Genomic DNA, 24,344 nt, shown 5'->3' with positions numbered 1-24,344 from the left:
TGTATTTGAGTGTATTTCGTCATTTTTTTAGTGTAAGTATAAGTTTAATGTATTTGGCTGATTGTATTTTCGGGCAAACTAGATGTATTTGACTGTATGTGTTGTTTGAATGATCTATATAGAACTAAATACAACCAAAACAAAAGGATACACCAATATATAAATACAATAAAATACACAGCTCTGTCGTGTATTTAAATGTACTGGAATACAATTATTTTGAATAGACATGTATTCAGAGAAATTAAGGTTGAATGTACTCAGAGAAATTAAGGTTGAATGTATTCAAATACAGTCAAATGCACGTGACATTCGATAAGGTTGGATACAACTTAACAGTGTATTCGAATAGACTCAAATACAACGAATTTGCCATAAACTAGCTACGAATTGTAAATTAATAAAAGGAAGCTACTAATTGTTAACAACCCTTAAAAGATAGTTATTCCTGTAAGTTGCCCATTTTTTAATTTGGAAACAAAATTAACTTGAACTCATCATTTTTCTCTTAATGAGAAAATTTTATAATCACATATTCAAAACTTTTGTATCCGGCCATATAGGCAGATTCAAGATTTTCTTCCTTTAATTTTGTGCTCAGTCGTCAAACTATATGTATCAGATAAATTAAGACGGAATGAGTATGTAACAACTCACAAATTGCTAGCGGATGTAAGAGCATACCTCTATAATACGCTAAATATATCTACTGCTACATAAATAGAAAAATGAGACATAAAAATAGTACTAGTAGATAACATAGTTTTACCTATAATATAATAGGTGTTGTCTCAACATCCTTCCCTACTAACAGACCCCTTAAAAACATAAACGAAATCCCCATTTTCAACACCATGCCAACGAAGACTACAACCATCCCTCATAATCCTTTGTTTGTGAATGAAAATATATTCATCCATAGGCAGAATTTTTCGATCCAGTAATAGTTGTCTCAAATCATTAACAGTTCCCAAGTCACTCATTTCAACTGGAATTTTTGCTGAATTAAGTAAACTAGACGAAGTTTGCACTACTAGGCTTAGTCCTCTTGAAGGCGGATCAGTAACCATACGTGACATAGTCTTTAAAAACACAATAATTTCTGAAAATTCCTGAACCCCATACTCGATTAAACTCCGATATTCATCGTTTAATTCATTTCCAGAGAAGCAAAGAGACATTCTCCTTATCGGGGCTCCATCAATTATGTGAATTTTTTCTTTTAGGCTTCGGACAGTTTCGGTACTGTCGATATCTATGTTTAATTTTCTTGATGACATTTTGACAATAATTTGGAATTTTGAAGAAATATTTTGCTGTAAGGATGTTTCTCCAATAGTAGTATTATTTTGGATGGTTAGTTGGATTTTTGTACCTTGAGTAATTATTGAATAATCTTGCATGTCGAGTCCATCCAATAAGTCGAACCCTAATATTGAGAGAGTTTGTGAAGCCACTGGTACTCCTAGGAGGTTTTGTATTTTTTGTTTTGTTTCGAGAATTGACTCTTGAGGTCTTACTTCCATGGAAAATTCATAACCATCCATAACAATGGTGATGTTCATTATACCAAAGCTGATTGTTAAGTGTGAAGTAATTGGACTAGAAAAAGATAAGTGGGGAAAAAAAAACAGAGAATTCAAACTATGAAATAATGAAAGTGCATGTCAGTGATTCGTGAAGAAATTGGATGATATATAAAATGAAATATCACGTAGGAAGAATGATAATTATTATTTGCATTGAATAATGTATTAGTTATTGAGATGAAAGCATGCATCAACACACACATGCAAAATTTACCTACACGGTAGGTGAATGCACCCTTACATAATTCCTGACTTGTCAAATTGCAACAAGTCATGTTAGAAGATGGTTTTGACCACTATTTAGAGAAATATCCAAAGGTGATTTGTCATTAATTGGTTGGGCCGGTGAGGCAGAAAATGAGACATCACATATTATGGTAAATAATGGAAGAAAATTATAAGAAATTCACGCGTATCTTATTTGGACACTGCTATTTGATTTGTATCCAATTTTTAAATTCTTGCATATCTATCATTTCGGAACAATTTCAGATAAAAATGTCTGAAGATACACATGATTGAAGTTCAGACATCTTCAGGTAGAAATGGCTAAACTTAGCCATATGTGCATGAAATTCAGCTATTTGAAACTTTCTTCCGAAATAGGTGGACTGACATTTTTTTACGCACTGCTAATATGACTTAAATGATGATGTCAAAATCGGGTATCTGTTCATTTTGGCCAAGGAAATTAGAACACTAAATGTCACGATCCGTTTCTCGTCCCCCTTAATCAAACAAATGGACGCAGTTGATTGAATGGACTTTCAACTTCAAGTGGGTCATTGGCGCTTCTGTCCCTATTTTATGTTGGTCTTTAACTTTTTAACTTTTGGCCTTCATAACGGACAATTTTTTTTCAGGCATGAGTTGATATCTTCACATCATAATATTCATAAGTTATTCCCGGTTGCTTTTAAAGAACTTATGGACACTAGACATTAGTTTAATTTGAAAGGCAAAATTTAAAAGCCAACCTATTTGATGGGCCAAAATTAAAGACCAGCGCATTTGAAGGGTTATTTGTACAATTTCTTCCTTTCAAGTCCCACTTAATTAGAAGTGAAGAAAAGCCTCAAAACTCTTGCAAAGGATTGAATGAAACTTTGGGGGATTCAGTTTACTGGGGAAAAGAATAAAGGGGAACAAGTAAAATAAAAAAGTTGAGAAATATTTCAGCAAATTGAAAACATGACTAATTTAAGCAGAGGCTATCCGCTAACAGCCAAAAGGGGTTAGCATATCAAGATTTTGATGTTGGAAGGTTATCGAAACGATTTGGTCTTTTTACCTACTTTGCCTGAAAAAAATTAACCCAATTGACTAGTCCTTTATATATTTTGTGTGTGTCACTGACTAGGACACCTCATAAAAAAGAGATATTTACAGAAATGCCTATGCAGCAGCAGCAGCAATATACTTTCCACAAGTGGGGTCTGGAACAAAGATGTCTATGCAATAAAAAAAAATTATCCGAAAATATCCATTTTAAAAATATTACAATTTATGCCTATTTTAAAAATAAAATAAAAATATCCAGCTAAAACAACTCACAAGTTATATGCCTTATAGTATACAATAGTAATCAACTATTTTGACTGTTTTATACCATAGGGGTATACATTTATGTAGTTACATACCCCGACGAACAGATACCCGATTTTTTTTCTTTCGTTTCCTCCTTTTTATTCTTCTTCTTTTTTTTTTTTTCTTTTTTTTTAATTTCACTTGTTGATGATTCAATTATTTTTTGTGACTAAAAGAAATTATTTGAATATATTAATATTAAGAAAAGTACATGAAAAGATAGGTTATATGGAAATATGGTATAAGAAATGTACATGAAAATATACCTTAAAAAGTATATGCTATATTCAAATTGATATATTTAACAGAAAAGATGATGACAAAATATTTGTGAATGTAATAGTAGAAATTAGTGGATTTAAGTTTGTATATTATATATAGTATATAATATAATAATATTATTTGTGTATATAATATATAATACTACAATATACCTAATATATGAATATATTACTCTATGTGCCAACCAATTGTGTTCTACAATAACATATAAAATATACAATATATAGAAAGAATAATATAATTACTTATAGATTATCACTAAAATAGGATCTTAATTAATAATTGACCCCCCATCCCATAAAACTTGGCCTCCTTTCTGCCATCACATATTAATTATTCAATTTTTTTCTCTCTTCCATGAAATAGGAAAATTAACTCAATTAAATTTATATTTAATATAATAAACAATATATGCCTAATTTATACTATATTAAAAGCACGAAGGGCCTTCGAAATATTGATTGAACTTTTTGCCCTTCATTAAAAGACTCTACAATAGACAAAATTGTCATTTACTATTTCCTTAAGTTATTATTTAATTATCTTTATAGTATTTCACTATTTTATTTTTTGAAAAGTAAAAAACGCACCGTTATTTTTGGCAAAATAATAACTGCCATAATATATATTTTCTAAAAAATTAAAGAACTGTCATTATTGGCAAAGTAAAACTGTAGGAGGATTCGTCCAAAATAAGCCATATGAGTTCTTTTTGATTTGGCAAAATAAAATTGTTGTAACTTAAAAAAAACTAAACCTACGTCCTTTACTCCTTCCCTAAACGGTTAAACCTTACCTTAAACCCATAAACTATTTTCCTTTCTTCTTCTCTGGAACTTTTGCCATCAGTTATTTAATTATTTTCTAAAATCAACTACTAATTTTATTTGAACACAAATTCTTCCTTATTTGAACACCACATCCTAGATATTTTAGGTGGCTAAATTCCTAAAGTTTAGAACCATAATACATTCCAAGTCACTTTTCCTTATTTGAGACTAACGAAATTTTTTACTGTTAAACCCAAATAAAATTCTACTAGGTTATAAAATCACATCTATAAAAGATGTTAATAATGAACGTAAATTTGAGCTTAGCCACAACATCCACAACTCTATTGCTTATCAAGTTATCAACTGCCTCGAAAGATACTTTAAACTGATTTGATTCTCGACTTAATATTAAACGCTATAGTTTTATAAATTTGATTATGTATTCTTTGATTTTACTGCGATTTGTGCGATTTTCTAAGTTCTATGCTATCTGTTGGTATATCTTGATATTTGATTCGGTGTATATCATTCTTAATATTTGCATTGTGTTTCTAATTCCTATAACTCATGTCTCATGGTGCTTTATGTGTAATTTCTTATTTCACGGTTTGATATTAACTTGAAAATCAAATTGGGAGTGCCAATAAGAAAATTATTTTTTAGGGTGAACATGTACACGCAAAACTATATTAGTTTTTTTTTTTTTTTTTTTTTGGCAGAGTAGAACTACGGTTTTATTGCTTGATTTCAGTTTTTATGTTGAGGTTCCATAAGTGAGGTTGGAACTTTTTTGCTCAAATAAGAACATATTAATTGTGACAGGTTTGATGCTTTTTAGATAAATTAATCAAATTTCATTGTTGCTAGTATTGACATGTAGAACGGGACTCTATCTTTATTCTCGTCTGATTAATCAGTTCTTCAAAAGATCATCAGACTATGAAGTGAATGATTTGATCAATGAATATTCGATTCTTTCTTCAATGTAGAATCGATTCAATCAAAATTTCTCAAGTTCTTCTAATTTGTAACTTCACCGAAATCGGAATAGTTCCTATACTACTACATTAGTATGAAACATTAAGCCGTCAAAGTATGTGACTTCAACCTATTTTAAAAATCTATTTTCTATTTTCATACTTTAATCTTTCTGGAAAGAGTTGTATTTTGTTCATTTTCATTATTGAAGAATTTTTTTCATACTAATTGGTGAGATGAAATTGTTAAGTTTCAGTTATTCAAAGAGATCGATTATGATCATTAAATTTATAATTAGTTGTGACAGATTTGATGTTTTTTTATATCAATCGCTCAAGGTGAATTCTCTTGAATCATCATCATCAAGCCATCAACTAAGGTATGTGGCTTTAACCCACTTCCACGATCTAATTTTTTTCTTCATGTTTCTGAAAAAGGTAATACTATTCTTCACTAAAAAAATTTATGGTGCACTTTATATATAGATTTGTGTTTTTGGTAAATTGCGTATAATGCAACGCAATTTGATGAAAGGCAATATATTAATTACTTCAAATTATGAAAGGTAACTTCTTTCACCAATAATTCTCAATTTAAATTGTAACTAAACTATTTTCGCTATTTTTTAAAAACGAAGGGAAGATTATAATTATAAATCCTTTACTTATTGTTGTTAACTACAATTCAATTAATCGTGTTACTTGTTCTTTAAAATAGATATCACCACACCGTGCCTTTGTATCCGTCATTGCAAAATCGATACTCACATAAATATATCCTTTTATTTTACCATTCAAGGGAACAATAAAAAAATAAAAACATAATCGATAGTTGTTTAATTGTAGTTTGAACTTTGAATAGATGTGAAACGTTTGTTTGGTCTCTCTTCCTTTTTGAATTTATTATGTTAGAAATGGTTAGCAGAATCCTATTTCCAACTTTTTATCTCTTTATTTTAATTTTGTTAGAATAAATTAAATCATTTTTAGACTAAGATATCAAACTTAATGTAAATAAATATATCAACGAGTTGTAAGTCTATCTAATTATGAATCCCTCTATTTTTAAATATAATCAAGCAGAAATTAATAAATATTCTAGTTGAGTTGAAAAACACATCTATAATAAATCTTTTTTCATGACACGACTTGATGATCAATGAAAAGGGAGCACTAAAAAAGACCATGAAAAAAAAGAGGTTAACTCTCAAGAAGTGAAACAAAAACGTTGCTAAATAATATTATCGTTTAGAAAGTTTTAGGAAGTAGAATACATAAAATAAAGAGATAAAACATAAATCAATTCCTTTGATGTTTCAAACAAGTAATTTAAATTTTGAATTAACTAATTAGCAAAAGAATTCAATTTTATTCTTTTTTGTCTCACAACAGTGAATTGATTTTTCAAATTGAGAAAACTCTTTAGTTTATAAATTTGTTAAATAAGAAAAATATCAGTGGTGGAAAAAAAATAGAAATGAAGCGAAAGATTATAGTAGACTGTTAAATGTCAAATTGGTAAAATGCAAATTTAAAATAATTAGGATGAATAATAGAAAATAAAATATACTCCGAATGAATTGTTATCATTTTTTTGTTACGTTTATTCTAATAAATGAAAGCTATCAATATTCTTTTATATATTAAGTTATTTCACTACTAAATAAGCATGAATTAGTGATGGAAGTTAAACAATATAGTTCACTGCTAATCCTATTTACCGATGGATTAGTGATAAATTATCAAAAAAATTATTAGCTACGAGCAATTTAGCGATGAATTAACGACGAAGTTCATAGCTAAGTCTAATTTTTTTCCTGTAGTTTTTGTTGTCAAATGAGATACCCACTTTGGTCACGCGCAAAGTGCGTAATACAAAACAGATTATCTCTATAATTTGGAATTTCACAAATAAAGAAAGTGTCATATTTGTTTAACAACACACGATATCAAGAAAAAAGGACATGGAGATTAATATTACTAAAATATGAAGATAAAAAAAAATAGATGGTGGGAAGTGGGTTGAGTCACATACCTTAGCTTGATGGTTTGATGACAATTCAAGTACGAAGGACCTTAGAAATGTTGATTAAACTTTTTGCCCTGCATTAAAATACTCCTAATAGACAAAATTGTCATTTACCACTTTCATAAACACTAATAATATATATTTTTTGGAAAAGTAAAATAATTATGCTTAGTTTTATTAAAGAAAGTCCTTATTCCCTTTCATTTCATTCCAAATTTGGAGACTTGAAGAAGTCCTGTATAAGCGTATTCTAAGTAAATTTGGAGACCTGAAGAAGAAGCCGGCTATATAAGCGTATCCAGAGAAATTTATGTTTGTCCGATTTATTTTATAGTTTGTTTTGATTTGATTTAGGTTTACCTTTTTATTTTTGCTTTATTCATTGCAAGACTTTAATTATAAAACTCTGCATCGTTAAATTTCTTGCTTATGCCCTCCTTGCTTTTACTAGCAAGCTAAAGGGTTAGATATGCCTTTAATCATTCAAAGTTTTGAGATTTTTTTACTTATGATGTGGTTTCTCATTTATAATATATGGAGTACAATTGATTTTTCAGATGAGGACTGAGAAGGTACTCCTCAATGGTTAATATCTTTCGGTATCACAAACGAACAAAGCCGTGTACTTTTGAGTTATTAAGATGGGGTTGAATCGTAGAACTTTCTGATTCTAATAGATATATAGACGAATAGAGTTTGAGATAATTAAATATATCAAAATAGAATTATAGTTTAATTATTTTCTTTATATTTATTTAGGAATAGATATTTAATTATATTTCTAATACTTAGGACTTCAAAACCGCTGTTTTTAGAGGTAATTCTTCTTCGGTCTTTGACTTGTAATAATTAAAGTAAATTGGAGCTTTATATTGAAATTGAACATGAAGTTTCGTAATTTTGTTTAATTGACGAAATAGACAAAAGAAGTTAATTTCATCGTGACTTTCCGATGCAAAGAACAAATCATGTTATTTGTTGTATGTTTACGAACTGTTATTTTTCCCAAATCATTCTGTAGATTTGAGGATGAAAAAGTCAGAAGTACTCATTTAACATGGTGACTTTCTTCTTCTTTGTCTAATGCACTTTGTGCCTGAATGAACAACATATTGGCATGTTTTAGATTCTAAATTGTTTTGACAAGATTTTCAATTATAGATATTTTTCTTTTGTTATATTATATTAACACGTAAAATATCATTTTTTGTTGTCCCAACTTTTTTATGTTATAGGTAAGATGATAAGTGAGTTCAAACCACTCTAATAGCCTGTTTGGCCAAGCTTTTGGGAGGTCAAAAATGTTTATTTTTAACCAAAAAGTACTTATTTTAAAAAAGTGAGGTATTGGATCAAAGATTTTAGGAGAAAATAAATTATTTTTCAGAAGCTAAAAAAGTAAGTTGTTCCAAAATTTGCATCAACATAATAATAATTATTTATCATTTAAATAGATATTGCATTTATTTTAACGTCAATTTTTGTTTTCCAATAATTTATGTATATATTTATTGTTTGACGCGATACATTTGCACGTACACTAAAGTAGACAAAATTCACATTTACTATTTTCCTTAAATTATTAAGTATTTAATTATGCACAGAGTACTCATAATTGTTCGAGGAGTTTTTCTCTTCAAGAGGTCTATTTTCCGTGCCATACAAAGGAAAATAAGTTCGATCCTATTCGATTGTTGCATATTTGTAGGTAATTTTATTAACTTGATTGCTGCATGTTAAGATCTTTCCCCTTATAGCTTCCATTAATGCTTAATAAAAAAAAAGGTAAATTATAGAAGAATTCTAGAACTCCTACTAATGCTTATTATTTTAGAGTTTTTTTTCAAAAAGTATTTCCCCTTAGAACCTCCATTAATGCTTAATAATTTGGAATAATATAAAAATTCCTACTAAACCTTATTATTTTAGAATTTAAGAAAAAGATATGCAAGAAAACACCGGGACAATAATTTTTTTGGAGACATAAAATAGTACTTTAATGTTGAAAGTACGTAGAATGGAATTAAAATTTTATCCACGTTGAATTTTCGTAACCATCACCACAAGCATATACATGCCAAGCTAATATAGCAATTGATTTCTATTTAAAATTTCATGTTAAAATAAAAACTCCAATAAAAATTTGCCGTTACTTTTGGTAAAATGCCTTAATTTTTGTCAAAAGAATACTGCCTTATTTTTTTACGAAAGAAAATCCGCCTTCGGGATCCGAATTACTTTCCAACTCAAATTGAACGTGTGTAGTTGTGTACCATGATAAATTGATTGCGTGTTTTTGTTTGCAATTTTATGTAGGGGCAGGTGAAACTAAATCAGATTGGTGCAGAGCCAACTGTGAGGTGGATGATGATGTTTCTTTCGTAGAAAACCCAATTCATGGAAGGTTGGACAAATTTGTTTTTTGTTTTTAAAGTTATATGAAATAGTCTTGGCTAGGATTTTAGGTTGAAGGTGTATGTCGTCGTTTTATTTTTTGTTATGCATATTGACCTTACACTTTTTATGTTGATACCATTATTATATATTTGCGTGTATGTTTAGAGTTATGATGTTTATTTTCTTCATTTATATTGTTGTTATAAATGAATTTAGTCTTGAAAATTATATATTTGTTGCTTCATGATTTTCTAATTATTATCATGTCGTGATCTAATTAACTACGTCAATTTTTGTTTTCCAATAATCTATGTATATGTTTATTGTTTGACACGATACACACGTGCAACGCGCGTACACTAAACTAGTATATACAATAATGTATGTGGTATATATATATATATATATATATATATATATATATATATATATATACAATACTTTTTGTTTACTATACATAAGAAATTATTTTATATATAGGATATATTAGTTAATATACATAAAAAGTAATATTATATATAGTATATAATAGTGAAATATACGTAATACATAAGTACAAGAATATATATACTTGTTCAAGGAATTGTATAATATATATCATATAATCCGTAGTATACTAATTTATGGATTAAAATGCTAGTTGAGTATATTGGGATGTTTAGAAAAGTAATTAATGTGTTATGCTATATGTTTAGTTTGGTTATCACTAATATAGGAAACTCCTTATTATTAGCCTTTTATTCATAGCAACATTTTTTTTATTTATGATATAAAATCATAAATATACCCTAAATATAGAGTATATATTGTAGATTGTGTAATTTAGTTAATAATGTAGATTACGAAATATTTTATTTATGAAACTTCCCCATTACTTAATGATCAAACTTTATTAATGGGTAGAGGTGGATAATTTTTTTGCTCCAATTGGATAATCAGTTAAAAGTCCCTATTATTTCGGGGTCGAAAAGAGTGCATGAATTGGCGGATTGCATTGGTGGCATTGAAAGTGAGAATTTAAGAAAATAGTAATAAATTTAGTTATATATTATTTTATATTTCCTATTTTGCCCTCCTGAGAAATTGTAAAAAATAGTAATTTTATTGTTTTGCAAGAAATAAAAAAATGGATGGCGGATGGTTTGAGAAATACTAAAATAGATATGATGCAAATTTAAAAAGAAAACATTACTTTACTACTCTATATAAGAGTCTTCTAGGAAGCAGGTCTTCAACAACATGCCTGCAGAGGGTAATTGGTCATTTGATCAAAGGGTATTTTTGGCATTCAGCGACTTCGCCGCCTTAAATATATTGTACCTGAGTGTTTTACAAATGCACTTTTTCTCTATTGGACTAAAACACCAGCCACTATTTATTTTGTAGTGTCAAGCACAAAAAATTTATGATGGTAGAGGCTCAACCAACAAAAATTGTGTGAGGTTCCACCCTTTGCTTGACAAGTGGAATTCTGGGTCCCACCAGTAATTTTGCTTACCCACCCCTTTCTCTCTCTTTTATTCTTTCCAATTATCTTTTGTTCTCCCATCTCTCTCTTTCTCATAAAATGTAAAGCCTTCTCTCTCTCTCTCTGAAAAATACTAGTTAATATAAAAATATATCGTTTCTATTTTTTTCACCAAAGTATGGAACATTTGACTTCACTAATGCACAACTGTTATCAGAATTCTAAATATGCAAAATGTATATTAAAATGCATGTGATATACTATACATTTGTTTAAGTTAATTGAGGTAATAAAATGTTGAAAGATAGATATTTAGCTTCACTCAGATTATATAAAATATATTTATAGATCTCATTTCTAAAATTAAAAAAGGCGCCTGGAGCACTAAGCTGCCACATGAAAAATATAATTTATTAAAAGCGATTATTGAATAATTTAAGCAGTTAACAAAGTGACTATTCCAAAATAATGTAATAAATGGTCAATCAATATTTCAGAAATGCATTAACTTTTCCTTATATGTTGTATGCCATTTACAAAATTCACACAATTATGTATTGGTAATTGGTCAATTGTCAGTTTCGTACATTTTAGTAGATCAAGAGAAATAAAAAAGATCTATTTCTATCTTTATCCATTATTTTTTTTGCAGATTTATGCTGGTTTATTATTAGCTTTGAAATAATGTAATACCTCTGATTCAAAATAAATGTCCACTTAGCCTTTCACACCTCTTAAAAAATATTAGTTTCTAGAAAAAATAGGTATTTTAACTAAACTATCATTTTTTAATAAGATTCTTACCTATTTATTGCCTTGAGTAAATAGGGGGGAAACTGAAAAAATAATGTTAATTCTTTCTTGATTATGTAAGTAGATACTTATTTTGAACTAAAATAAAAAGGTTAAGTGGACACTTATTTTGAAGCAGGGGATATTCTGACATAAAGACTTTTAGTATTTTATTGATTTTTGTTGGTGCTTTACAAAGTGATTTTTAGATATATGATTTATAAATTGCATTTCAGAAATGTAATTAATAAATTTGATTTTTAGAATACAATTTAAGTCAACGTCATACACGTATACGTTTTGCATATTCTTAAAAACTTTGAAAAAAAATGCTTCCTTTTTTTTTGTAGGAGCAGGTGAGAACTAGAAGATAAAATAACAATTAATTTACTATTGGAAACTAAATATTTGTTACTATGAAATTGTATAGCTTAATTTAGAAGAGAAAATTATAAAACTAAATTTTTTTCACCCGGTACTTTTTTCTCTTTTTAAGTTGTATAAAGATAGTGGGTAAAATGATAAAGTGAATAAAAAAGAGAGAAAGATGTGGTTAAGCAAATGTAAGTACTCAGAATTCTACTTATCAAGCAAAGGCTGAAGGCTAACATAACTTTTATTGACTGAGCCTTTACCATTATAAATTATTTACTTTTTTCATAGCAAGCTTTTCAATAGCTGGGCCCCATCCCTCAATTTTGGCTGACAATTTCGTCCCTCCTCCTTTACATGCATTAATGGATATTGATTACTTTATTAGCAAAGGGTGGACTGTGGAGCCTCACACAATTTTTATTGATCGAGCCTGTACGGATGAGGCTCTCCTCCAGTAGGGGATCTGTCCATTTCCTGCAGAGGGGTATTAAATTTTTTTTTACACGCGTCTCATTAAAAGATTAATGGTCCAGATTTCGTTTTGTGAAACCAACCACTTAACCATGGTAAATAGTTCTCTCTTCAATAAGCTGCAAATGTACACTGTTAGAATTTCACAAGTTGCTCCATCATAAAGTTTATCTCCCACAAATATCTAATATCCATCAGACTGATTCTGCTTTCATTTTTGGACCTTAAAAAATACGATTTTGATTTCTGGACAACTATGGAGTTATGGGTTATATATAATGAAATTTCAATCAAAGTATCAACCGCTGGTTCGAATCCCGCTGGCCACATTCTTTAATATAGATCTAGTGCTCAGTTGGTTAGCTACCTGAACTTTTACATTGTTGGTGAGGGTTTGAATTCCCACATTGTAATCCCCTTCTCCTACCCCCTATGTAATAAAAATAATTTTTCAAAAAAAAAAGAAGACTTTGTTAGTGGTGCAACTTGTTTGACAATAGACTACTCCTCACTCTTTATTATGAGAGGTTGTTTGGTTCAAAAAAAATTACGCTGGGATAAGTTATGCTAAGATTAGTTATTCTGGAGTTATTTTTTATTATTTTTAGACAATGTTAATTAAAAGTATATATACATTGGATAATTTCTAAAAAGAAGAGGTTTCTTTTATCCGGGATAACTTATTCCACCCCGTGCGGTATAAGTTATCCCAACACTATTTTTACTCCTGGGATAACTTATCCCATGATTACTAACCAAACAACGGATAAGGAATTACTAAATTCTTATCCCAGAAATATTTATGTTTATCATTCGTACCAAACGACCCCTGAGTATTTAAAATCAAGTACTTCCTTTATCCTAATTTATTCAAACAGAATGAATTTAATCAATATTTTAAAATGTAATTTTCTACCAAAGTGATATAAGAAAAGTTACAACTTATAATACTTTTCATATAGTTTTCAAATATATAAATTTCAATCTTAAATTATTGAGTTAATCTAATTCAATTTAGCTTTTTAATATAAAATTTTAATAATTTAACTATAAACATTGTCTCTTTGGTAACTTTACAATTCAAATGTTCATTTTTATTATAAAAAGATATAGTGTAGCCACATTTTTATTTATGACAATTCTATAATCTCTTTAAGAAACATTGTTTTATTTGTTTATTTATTGACTATACTTGGAAAAGAAGAATGTAACTTTTTTTGAAAAATTGACATGTACAATTTATATAAATTTAAATTCATATGTTTATTATATTATTACCTATTGAAATAATTTTATACATTTTCTCATAAAATATTATTTCAATCGCCGCATTTTGTTCAAACTATTACAAAGTAATCGAGACAGCAATAAGATTTTCGAAAAATTAAAATAGAGCCAAAAGAGAAAACAATTGGGCCCGTGTATCTCACGGGACATAGCATCTAGTCGCTTAACAATTCGGAACGCTTGGGCTTCACATTTATTTTTTTGCAACCTAACAATACCTATTTAAGACTCTATATTACAAAATATAAGAATACTTTTCCTTATTTACAAAACATACCAACAAAATTACAAAGTATACCAGATTTAGGCTTAATGGGATACCCACGATTTTAGGCTTTTTTTAAAGAAGAAATCTGATTTTAATTGTGGACTTAATTCTAGGATAGTTACCATTCAACTTCTTCTTCTTTTTAAAAATATTTCTCTCTCTCTCCCTCTATGATAGACACCATTTTCATACCTAAAATCCATCTTCTCTCCTAGTATAAATTTTCAAACCAATATTACAAAATATTTTTTATTACTAACTTGTGTATTAATTGTATATAAAAATTGATTTGCATCGTTTTGAGATATATATAATCATTGTGTGTTTTGAAAATCTGTATAAATTATATAAATTGTAGTTTTAAAAAATGTTGAAAACATATATACTTTCTCATAATCTATACATACTTTGATCGATTTTTATACAATTTATATATACTTTATCATAATCACAATATACATACAACTTTTATACATATTTCATACGTAGAAATTATAACGAATTTATACATATTGCATACAACAATTAATATATATTTATTTTCTGGTGTATGAACTTTGTATGGAATCTGGTTTGTATCAATTACAAGTTTATTATACATATTTTTCTCAAAATTTATACATACTTTGATTAGATTTTATACAATTTATATGTACTTTATAATAATCAAAATACACATACAATTTTTATACATATTTCATATATAAAAATTATAAGAATCTATACAGTTATTCATATTGCATACGAAAATTATACATATATGTTTTTTGGTGTATGAACTTTTACATAAAAATTACCGATTATAATGGAGTTTTTGAGTAAAAGTTGAGAAAATTAGAATAATATCTCTTAATTTTGAATGGTGAGAGAAAAGTGGATGAAATAGGAAGCAAAAGTTGTTGAGAAAATCGAGGAACTATATCTCTAAATTTTGAATATAGAGAAACGTGGATAAAATAAGTAAAACAATTTCCTTACCTTATTTAATGTGTTTCATTTGCTTCTTTTTAATTTACCTAATTCGTATAGATTTTGTAACAAGTCTATTGATATATTTTGTTATCTGAAAAATATCGTCATGTTCTGTAAATATACCCTCTTATCATGTACATATATGTTTTTTGCCCATAATTCTATCCTTTATCCCGTTATTGATATGACATTAAAGTCAAAATATAGGCCCCAGGTTACTTGTCGACAAATGCTTCTGAAATGCCAGTATAATCTGGTACTCTTCATAACCGTGCCAAATCAAAAGAAATAATTACGTATATATCCTGAAAAGTGAAGGAGAGAGTAATTTTTAATTTGTTGAGATCTTATGATACTAGTGAATAGTGATAACATAGCATTTCATTTTGTAGTTTTTTTTTTTTTTTTTTGGTCTTCACTTTGTATTGTTAATATGAGTACAATAGAAAATAACCATACCTGAAACTAATAAACCAAAAACAACCCTTGCAAGTCATGAGGCTGCAGGTATTCATCAAAGAAGATTAATTTGGGGTACTTTTTTATAGAAAAAGGAAAATAAAAAACACAATATAGAAAATTTTCCTTAACTTCGAAAAAGTAACGATCTAGTAATAATTAAAATTAGAGGGACAAAACTAAAAAAGAATGAAAAAGTATACACGTTCAATGTGATAGTTCCCTCATAAAGAAACTAATCAGACACAGCCTGGAAATAAAATGCAACAACAGTTGGCAAAAGGACTGAGACAACTGGGAGAAAAGACAAAGTGAAATAGTTCTTAGCACTTTTATTCTTTGTTTTAACTTTTAATCATCATAAAATTAGGGATCTCTAGCCATGCACGCTCTTATATGCCCCGGAGAATAGACCTATAGCATGAAGATGCAAAGATAAAGCCAAATGTAGATTATTGATCTAAGATTTAATTAATCAAAAGAATCCTAATAGGTAGTATTAATTACTACTAGCTCGCAGGAAAGTTAAATAAAAAATGAAAAAGAAACACACAACTTGTCATTCATTTATACTACCACTTCTTATTTCAAAAGAATGTCCTTTTATAGTTGTGATTTCTGATCTTGGAAGCAAATTGAAGTATTATTAAGCTTCGTTCATTTTTCCCACAGGACCATCATTTTTTTTTTTTTAGTACAGGACCATCATTGATAGATATTTTTTTCCAAATTAATGGAATAAAACTAAATTAAGGAAAATTAAATGAAGGATACAGACAAGCTTGCAATATGGAAGAAATTTCTATTGGAGTACTTGGTTTGACTGGAGATAACCCCACATTTGGAAACACTTTTCCTTTTGCTTTATGTAATTTCAAAATAAAGACTTTATTGGAACCGACACTCCGTGATCAGTCCAACTTTGGTGTAATAACCAATTCTCAGTTTCCTAATTTATGAAATTACTTCCCTTTTCTCATAAAAAAAGAAAAAAGGACAATGGAATTGCTTATTGCATAGTTAAGGTCTATTTATTTACATTTAATGAAGGTCTGAATCTAAGCCCCTGTTTGGCCATAAGAATTATTTACTTTATTTCGGAATTTTTTTCACTTTTTTCCGAATCGGCGTTTCTTACGAAAAAATTTCGAATACAAGTTCGTATTCCGAATACCAAAAACTCAAAAAACTTGTTTTTCAAAAAATTTCACCTTTTTACAACTACATTTCACCAAAAACTACAATTTCAAAAACTATGGCCAAACACAACTCCAACTCCAAAAATATCCAAAAAAAAAGTGATTTTTTTTTTTTGGTATCTATGGACAAACGCGCCTAAATCTTTAACATTTTATCATATCAAGTGTATTTGTATCATTACCGCCAATAACCGCTTTTTAACTTTAGAGTGTGAGTTATGAAAGCAACAAATTTGTCACATAATGTAAATTAATATTTTCTCTCATATTTTAATTTGTGAATAATCTATTATCATTGCCGATCAACCATCACCACTACACTAGCTTTAATTTTAGAGTGTGATAAAATAAACATTTTATGTAACATAATGTAAATTAGTATTTTCTCTCATTTTCAGTGAATAATATATTTATTACTTAGTAATTTATTTGAATTATCTATATATTTTTATGCAGTTCTTACTAAAGAAAAATTATCCACATTCAGATGTTGAAAAAACAAAAAAGAATTTATTATTCAAATTAAACTGCAAAATTTTATATTCATATTGTATTCAAATTTAGATGTTTTGATTTTAAAACATATGTGCGCCTTATTATAGCCCCTGCATGAACAAGTTTAAGTGTTGACTTCCAAATAAATCCAGCAAGAAATAGCGATTTTTGACCCTTTTTCTATCCAAGAGTCATTTCATCAAATTATTGCTGGTCTTTCTCCGAATAATAATTGCTTGGTGGTACTTACGTAATGAATGAGGCCGAGTTCAATTTTTTGCTTTCAAGCCAAGGGTGTTAGGAATTTTTTTCTATAGATGTACTCATTAACGGACACGCAGATACATATTTAAGACAGTACCAACCAAGCAAAGCAGAAATTTCATATATATATATATATATATATATATATATATATATATATATGCCGAATTAAGTTTAATTTTATGCATACCTTGGACGGACCATGTTCACAACTAAAATTGAGGATCAAACTTATGTCTGATTTACCTGCAAAGTTAAAGTAGCAGCAATCTTGACCTTAAGCTTTAAAGGACAGTTGAGGCAAAATTGACGGTCTTGGCTTCTCAAATATACAAAGAACAAATTTAACTTTCTTGAACATAAAGATAACATTCAAAGACTTAGCTCGTTTTAATTATTGAGTTCGCAAGTAAATATATGTATGTATTTAATGAATTCTTTAATATAAATACAAGGTCTAATCAAAGGCTATTACTTAAGATTGTGACTCACCGTGGCAACATTGGGTGTTTTTGTAAAGAAAGGGAAAAAATTGAAGCACTTTCAAAGTTTTAATTACATATAAATTTTGTTAATTCCTAACGAAGTTTTAACTTCTGACAAGCATTGCGAGCTATGCGCACAAGGGGTTCATTCAAATCTTCTTCCCTGAAGTCAAAATTATTTTTAGATGGTGAATTGGCGAATTCCTTAAGTACTTTTCATGTTTTAGGCTCTTATATTTTAAATTTCTTGAAGAAAATCACGATTCCTATACGGCCGACAGACTGTTTCGCTATGTTACATTGTGACGTTATACCAAATACCTTATGCAAACTGAATACATTCGAAATAAAACAAGTCGCAAATCAGCTCCAACAGTTTTAATTTTGGTTTAACAAAGGGATATGCCAAAATCCAATACATGAGCTGTCAAGATTGCTATGGTAGCAGGTATTCAAGTTTTAAATATTGAAATTATTCGTACCTGGCATGCATGCTCCCTCATAAACATCCATATCTATGTAGGAGCAGGTAACCAAGATGAATAAAAAAGATAAAGTAGTAACATATAAATAAATTTTTGGTTAATTTTAAAGTGTCTCACTGCTGGCTAAACTTTAAAGTAAGAAGAACAGGGAATTATTTATGTGTCAAAAAAAAAAAGTTCAGTCAACCGGGAATAGTACAATACCTAAATATCACGGAATGAGTCCAGTGAGAAAGAGTCCGTAACTAAACAATATTCTATTGTTATAAAGAGTTCTGATTTTACTAAAATAATCACATGCTAGTTATTAGCTTGATAAGCAAGCCCACATGGTCCCTATAAATTTGCTTTGATGCTATTAGACTTTATATGTGTCTAGTACAGAAACACATCAAAGAAAAGAAAAAAGTTTCTTTGAGACAAAGTAATTACAAATGGCTTCATTTGGCAATTTGATGAGTATTTTGGTTTTATGTATAATCATTGGCTCTGGACATGCCCAATTGCAGCTTAATTTCTATGCCAAGAGTTGTCCAAAAGCAGAAAAAATTATTAAAGACTATGTCCAGCAGAAAGTTCCAAAGGCTCCAAATACTGCAGCACAAATACTTAGAATGCATTTCCATGATTGTTTTGTCAGGGTAAGTATTGTTTCTTCGGTTTCAATTCATGTGTGTTACCTTCCTTTTTAATGTGTTCAAAAAAGAATGTTCCTTTATATAATTAGTAAATCTTAACTTCCAGCATTCTACCAATCAGAAGTGAGGGATTATGATTATTGCCCTGTTTCAAATACAGAGTTTCTTTATGTTCTTACTGAGTTTGCTGTTTTCTGATTATGTTTTGCTTCAGTTGATTTATGTTTTGCTTCAGTTGATCTTTAATTCTGGTCTTTGCAGGGTTGTGATGGATCTGTGCTTCTTAATTTCACTTCGAGTACAGGAAATCAGACTGAAAAACAAGCTAATCCTAATCTGACATTGAGAGGCTTCTCCTTCATTGATGCTGTGAAGAGATTAGTTGAAAAGGAATGCCCCGGTGTTGTCTCTTGCGCTGATATTATTGCCTTGGTTGCTAGAGATGCAGTTGTAGCTACAGTAAGTACAGAATGTAAACAAACAAAATAGGAGTGCTAACTTTTTTCAAGTATGGAATGTAAACAAACAAAATAGTACTAACTTTTTTTAAAATTATAACCTGCTATCTCCACTAGCGCTAGTACTAGATAACTATGTCCACCAAGGCTTGGACAGATGAAAATAAATTATGTAGTGTTTTTGTAGGATTTGAATCTGAAATCCTACCAACTTCATTGACCACTAAGCGACAATCTTAAATGCCAGAATAGGATACTAACTTCTTGAACCATTTCCTATATCTCTTTAACTTCTTATTCTTGTTGTCAATGGCATAATAGGGAGGTCCTTTTTGGAATGTGCCAACTGGTAGAAGAGATGGAACAATATCAAATGTCTCAGAGGCCAATGCTGATATCCCAGCTCCAACTAGTAACTTCACAAGACTACAACAGTCTTTCGCGAAGAAAGGTCTTGATCTGAAGGACTTGGTCCTGTTGTCTGGTATGAGTTTAAGTTCTGTGCACTTACAGTGTCTAATATTCTTACTCTATCAGGTTAAGGTACTAAAGACTATTTTCTTTTAGGTGGCCACACAATTGGAGTGTCTCATTGCTCCTCATTTACGGAGCGTCTGTACAATTTCACCGGGGTTGTTGGCACACAAGATCCATCTCTAGACAGCGAATACGCGGATAATCTCAAGTCAAGAAAATGCAAATCAATCAATGACAATACCACTATAGTTGAGATGGATCCAGGAAGTTTCAGGACGTTTGATCTTAGCTACTACAAGCTTTTGCTCAAAAGGAGAGGCCTATTCCAATCTGATGCAGCCTTGACAAAACGCTCTACAACAAAATCATTTATTGAACAACTTGTCGATGGATCGCTCAAAGAATTCTTCGCCGAATTTGGTAAGGCCATGGAGAAAATGGGGAAAGTTGAAGTTAAGACAGGCAGTGCTGGTGAAATCAGGAAGCAATGTGCATTTGTGAATAGCTAAATGTTCTGTTTTCTTTATTATTTCGGAATTTCAATTATTTTGTGATTGTATTTGTATGTGTCCTCTGAGTGATTAGTTTGGTGCAATATGTATTATGTACTTCTACATTTACTATATTATAATTTTGCAGTTTGCTGGTGTTGTAGCAATAAAAGTTATGCCAAGAGCAGTTCCTAGTTGGGGTTTTGTCTTTATAACATTTGCTTTCATAACCTTTAAATTGTAAACATTAAAAATAAAGGAAATTAAATAAGAACTCCTGTGGGTTGCGTAGGAATATTTTCAAGATGCTTGTAAATATGAAAACGACAGCTAAAATATTAGAAGAGAGAGATGGCAACACTTGCAAACATGTACAACAAGCGTGTAAGCAATAGCTTTTAACTTATGAAATTTCAAAATCTTTTAAGTTTTTTTTCTTCGGAAATAGACTCCTAAAATCCAGCTGAAAAACTGTCATAATCTTAAAAACTGTCATTTGAAACACAAAATAGCCTGGGAAAAAAAAATCATTTCGTCGCCTGTGTAATAAAACCAAAACAACAAAAATGAGCTCAATTCTATTATAAAGTGCAACTAAAAAAAAAATGATTTTTTTGTGATATATAAGTTGTTGAATTTCCTTAGTATAAGAAAAAACTCTTGTGAATTGGCAAAGGGGTTCAAAAGTTGCTTTAGATCAGAGTTTCAAATGTTATGTGATACTATTATTACCATTATGTCTGACTTCGCCACTAATTCTAAAACGTAAAATAAATGACAATAACAACAAACAATTACTGTATGATATTTAAGCCCTGAGCATAGGAAGAACCTCTATACTCTGTTAATTAGTCCCTGATATTCTTTTATTCTTTAGCATAAGTAGTTAAGTACCAACTAATTTCTCCTATTGGCTTATGTAAAAGCAAGCCTGACATTAAACCATCCTACTAACAAAACAAAATAAAAACTTTAACAAACATCCATACTTAAAAGACTTAAAAGCTCATATAAAACTGAAAAAATTACACTAAAACTCTGCATCTCTGCCTTAAAATAAGCAGGCAGGATATAGCTCATTAACTGATATATTCATTGCATGGAATACCACACTCAATTATCAAGACTTTTTGTTGCATCTTGAACTAGCCATCCCTTAGAAGGTATTGTTAAAAGACCATCAATTCCTAATAAGCATCTAAATTTAAAACTTTAAAATTTCAGAATGGTCCTATTATTGGTAGAAGCGATAAGTCTTGGCGTCTTTGATGATGCTCCATAATCCACCTATGGGAGATATAAGAATCAAAAATACACCCACAATGATGCACAGCCAGTTGGTACACCAAGAGAAGCCAAACTCTTTGGGCTTTCTGAGAATAAGCCAAATGATACAGGGAAGATAGTATGAGGGTGGTGCCAAAGCAAAGCCTCCAAAGAATCCCATTAAACCACCAAAGAATGGAAAGGTGATGCCCACAACCAATGTAAATGCAACAAAAATGGTAAGCACACATACACGAAGAGGAATGGAAGGTTTATATTTCAATGACTTCACCGCGTATGTCTCTATCATGTCAACTACTGGCATTGCATAGACCTGATAACTCCCAATGACATGAGCCACCACAAAAAAGTTAGAAGCCGCATCAAGCCATGCAGGTTTATGTAGTGTGAGCAAGATATTATCATCAACCGCGTTACCAAACACCCAATATCCAATGAAAGCCACAGGCAAATAACACTAGGCCACTATAATATAAGCTGTCAATACACCTTTCCACATTGCCGTCTTTGAAGGTGCCTCTGGTATAGAAGGAGTTGTAGCTTGAATTTCAAGAACTACATTATGTCCAGCATATGCAAATGCTACATTCCCTAAAGCACTCAAAAATATAAGCACATTGTCTGATGTTTTGTCACTCCTTGGACCATAACTACCTACTTCTCTCCCAATTGTGTGTTCCTTTAGTCACGTAGTCCATGCTATAATAGAGTAAGTCATGGACAAAATCGCGGCGACAAAGGAGATAGATGAGATGGAGTTCAAGTTTGGCAAGTAAGAGAGGACAAATTGGGAAAGGGAGAAAATCATGATGAAGTAAGTGAGCTTGATTGGTTCGGCATTAGGGAAGAGGACTTCTTGGAATTTTTTCAAGGATTTGCCACCAGCGACCATGTAAATAATGCAAGTGCTGACTTCTACTATAATTTGTTGTGGCGCTCCACAGACCAAGTTTTTCGCTGAATGCATGTTGGCCTAGCTCATGGTACCTATCAAATCTCTTGCCTGGTATCATTTCATGCATCTCCACCATTTGCCAGATCGCGTAAAAAGTTATAATCCATGAGAGTAACATTGTTGTTACACCAGGTCCCCATCCCATCTCGGACATGGCATAAGGGATACTTAGAACACCAGCACCAACCATGGCCGGGACATTGTCAATGGTTGAGTACCACCACTTCGCGTTCCAGAAACGTTGATAGTCATTCATCTATTGCTCTCTGCTCCTCCGTCCTCTTATCACTATGATGTTAAATCTGTTTTCGGCAATAGGAGCCATGAAAAAAAAATCTAAATATAAATGTTCCATCTGTGTCGCAGTTTAAATGTCTTATTTTTCTTTTTGTATGTCTCAAAAAGAGTGTCTCTTTCGGTATTTAGTAAAGCTGACAATTCAAATATTCTACATGCCAAGTTTATAACCACAAAATTCAAAGGACATTTTGTACATTATATACACATTTTTAATTTAGTATCACAAGATTCAAAAGTCTCACTTTATTTTTATTTTTAACTTAGTCATTAAAATGACTTAAATTGGGACGGAGGGAGTATTCTTTTTGTTTTACTAGCTATAATGTTGGAGGGGACAGATTAAGAGTATAAATAAGAATAAAAAGTTTGTGAGAGAAAGAGTAAGAAAAGATCGTTCACTCGATTGTTTTCTCGATATGTCTTGCCTCCTATTTATATAGGTGATTGCGCGCCCCTAAATTCTAAATCGAGTAGAATAATAATGACAGAAATATTTCCTAATCCTTTTAGATATATGCAATAGGTAAAAGTATCGTATGTTGTAATTAGAAAATTAAACGAACGAAATATTTCCGAATCCTTTTAGATATATGCAATAGGTAAAAGTTTGTTTGAGTGACAGATTATAACTAATCTATTTTCTAAATTAGCTCACGTTAATCAGATTGTGGAAGCAAAGTCCGCAATATAAAGTAAAAAAATAAAGAACACTTGAAATAAAAAGAAGGCCAAAAATATCTTAATCTACACGCAAACCTTATAACCGAATTACATGTGCGAGAGGGTGTTCAAAGAAAAAAAAAATTATTTATGTCTATCCGTTATATGAGAATCTCTTTAAAGGGTTTGTAATGATCTTGAACTACTCCACTTGTAACCTTTAAGATTTTGAGATGAACACTTTGCATACGAGGTCTCTATAATATCTTGCTCTTTGCAATGGATTTATTGGGTGTTTGACAAAGTTTATAGGTTTATAAATTGTTCAAACTAATTTATTAGTACGTTTTGGCTTGTAATGCGTTTCGTAACATTAAAGTGTTTATAAGTCAAAATCAGTCAAAAGTCATAAGTTGGTCACCCC

The 24,344-nt window shown here is 30.0% G+C and overlaps 2 protein-coding genes and 1 pseudogene across 2 annotated transcripts; 1 reads left to right on the top strand and 2 right to left on the bottom strand.

Annotated features, from left to right (window-relative positions):
• Positions 1-791: 791 nt before the first annotated feature.
• On the bottom strand, positions 792-1,560 carry LOC132038395 (uncharacterized). Its single transcript, XM_059429070.1, has one exon. The coding sequence runs from the start codon at positions 1,545-1,547 to the stop codon at positions 792-794; it is 756 nt and encodes a 251-aa protein (XP_059285053.1). The 5' UTR covers positions 1,548-1,560.
• Positions 1,561-18,972: 17,412 nt separating this feature from the next.
• LOC132036508 (peroxidase 3-like) lies at positions 18,973-20,912 on the top strand. Its single transcript, XM_059426863.1, has 4 exons — positions 18,973-19,295; positions 19,554-19,751; positions 20,072-20,234; positions 20,318-20,912. The coding sequence occupies exons 1-4, from the start codon at positions 19,089-19,091 to the stop codon at positions 20,734-20,736; spliced, it is 987 nt and encodes a 328-aa protein (XP_059282846.1). The 5' UTR covers positions 18,973-19,088; the 3' UTR covers positions 20,737-20,912.
• A 984-nt stretch (positions 20,913-21,896) lies between these two features.
• LOC132037110 (lysine histidine transporter 1-like) lies at positions 21,897-23,413 on the bottom strand (annotated as a pseudogene).
• Between the last annotated feature and the right edge of the window lie 931 nt (positions 23,414-24,344).

Source organism: Lycium ferocissimum, chromosome 11 (assembly GCF_029784015.1).
Source record: "Lycium ferocissimum isolate CSIRO_LF1 chromosome 11, AGI_CSIRO_Lferr_CH_V1, whole genome shotgun sequence".
NCBI classification, from domain to species: Eukaryota; Viridiplantae; Streptophyta; class Magnoliopsida; order Solanales; family Solanaceae; genus Lycium; species Lycium ferocissimum.
This window is presented reverse-complemented; position numbering and strand designations above follow the sequence as displayed.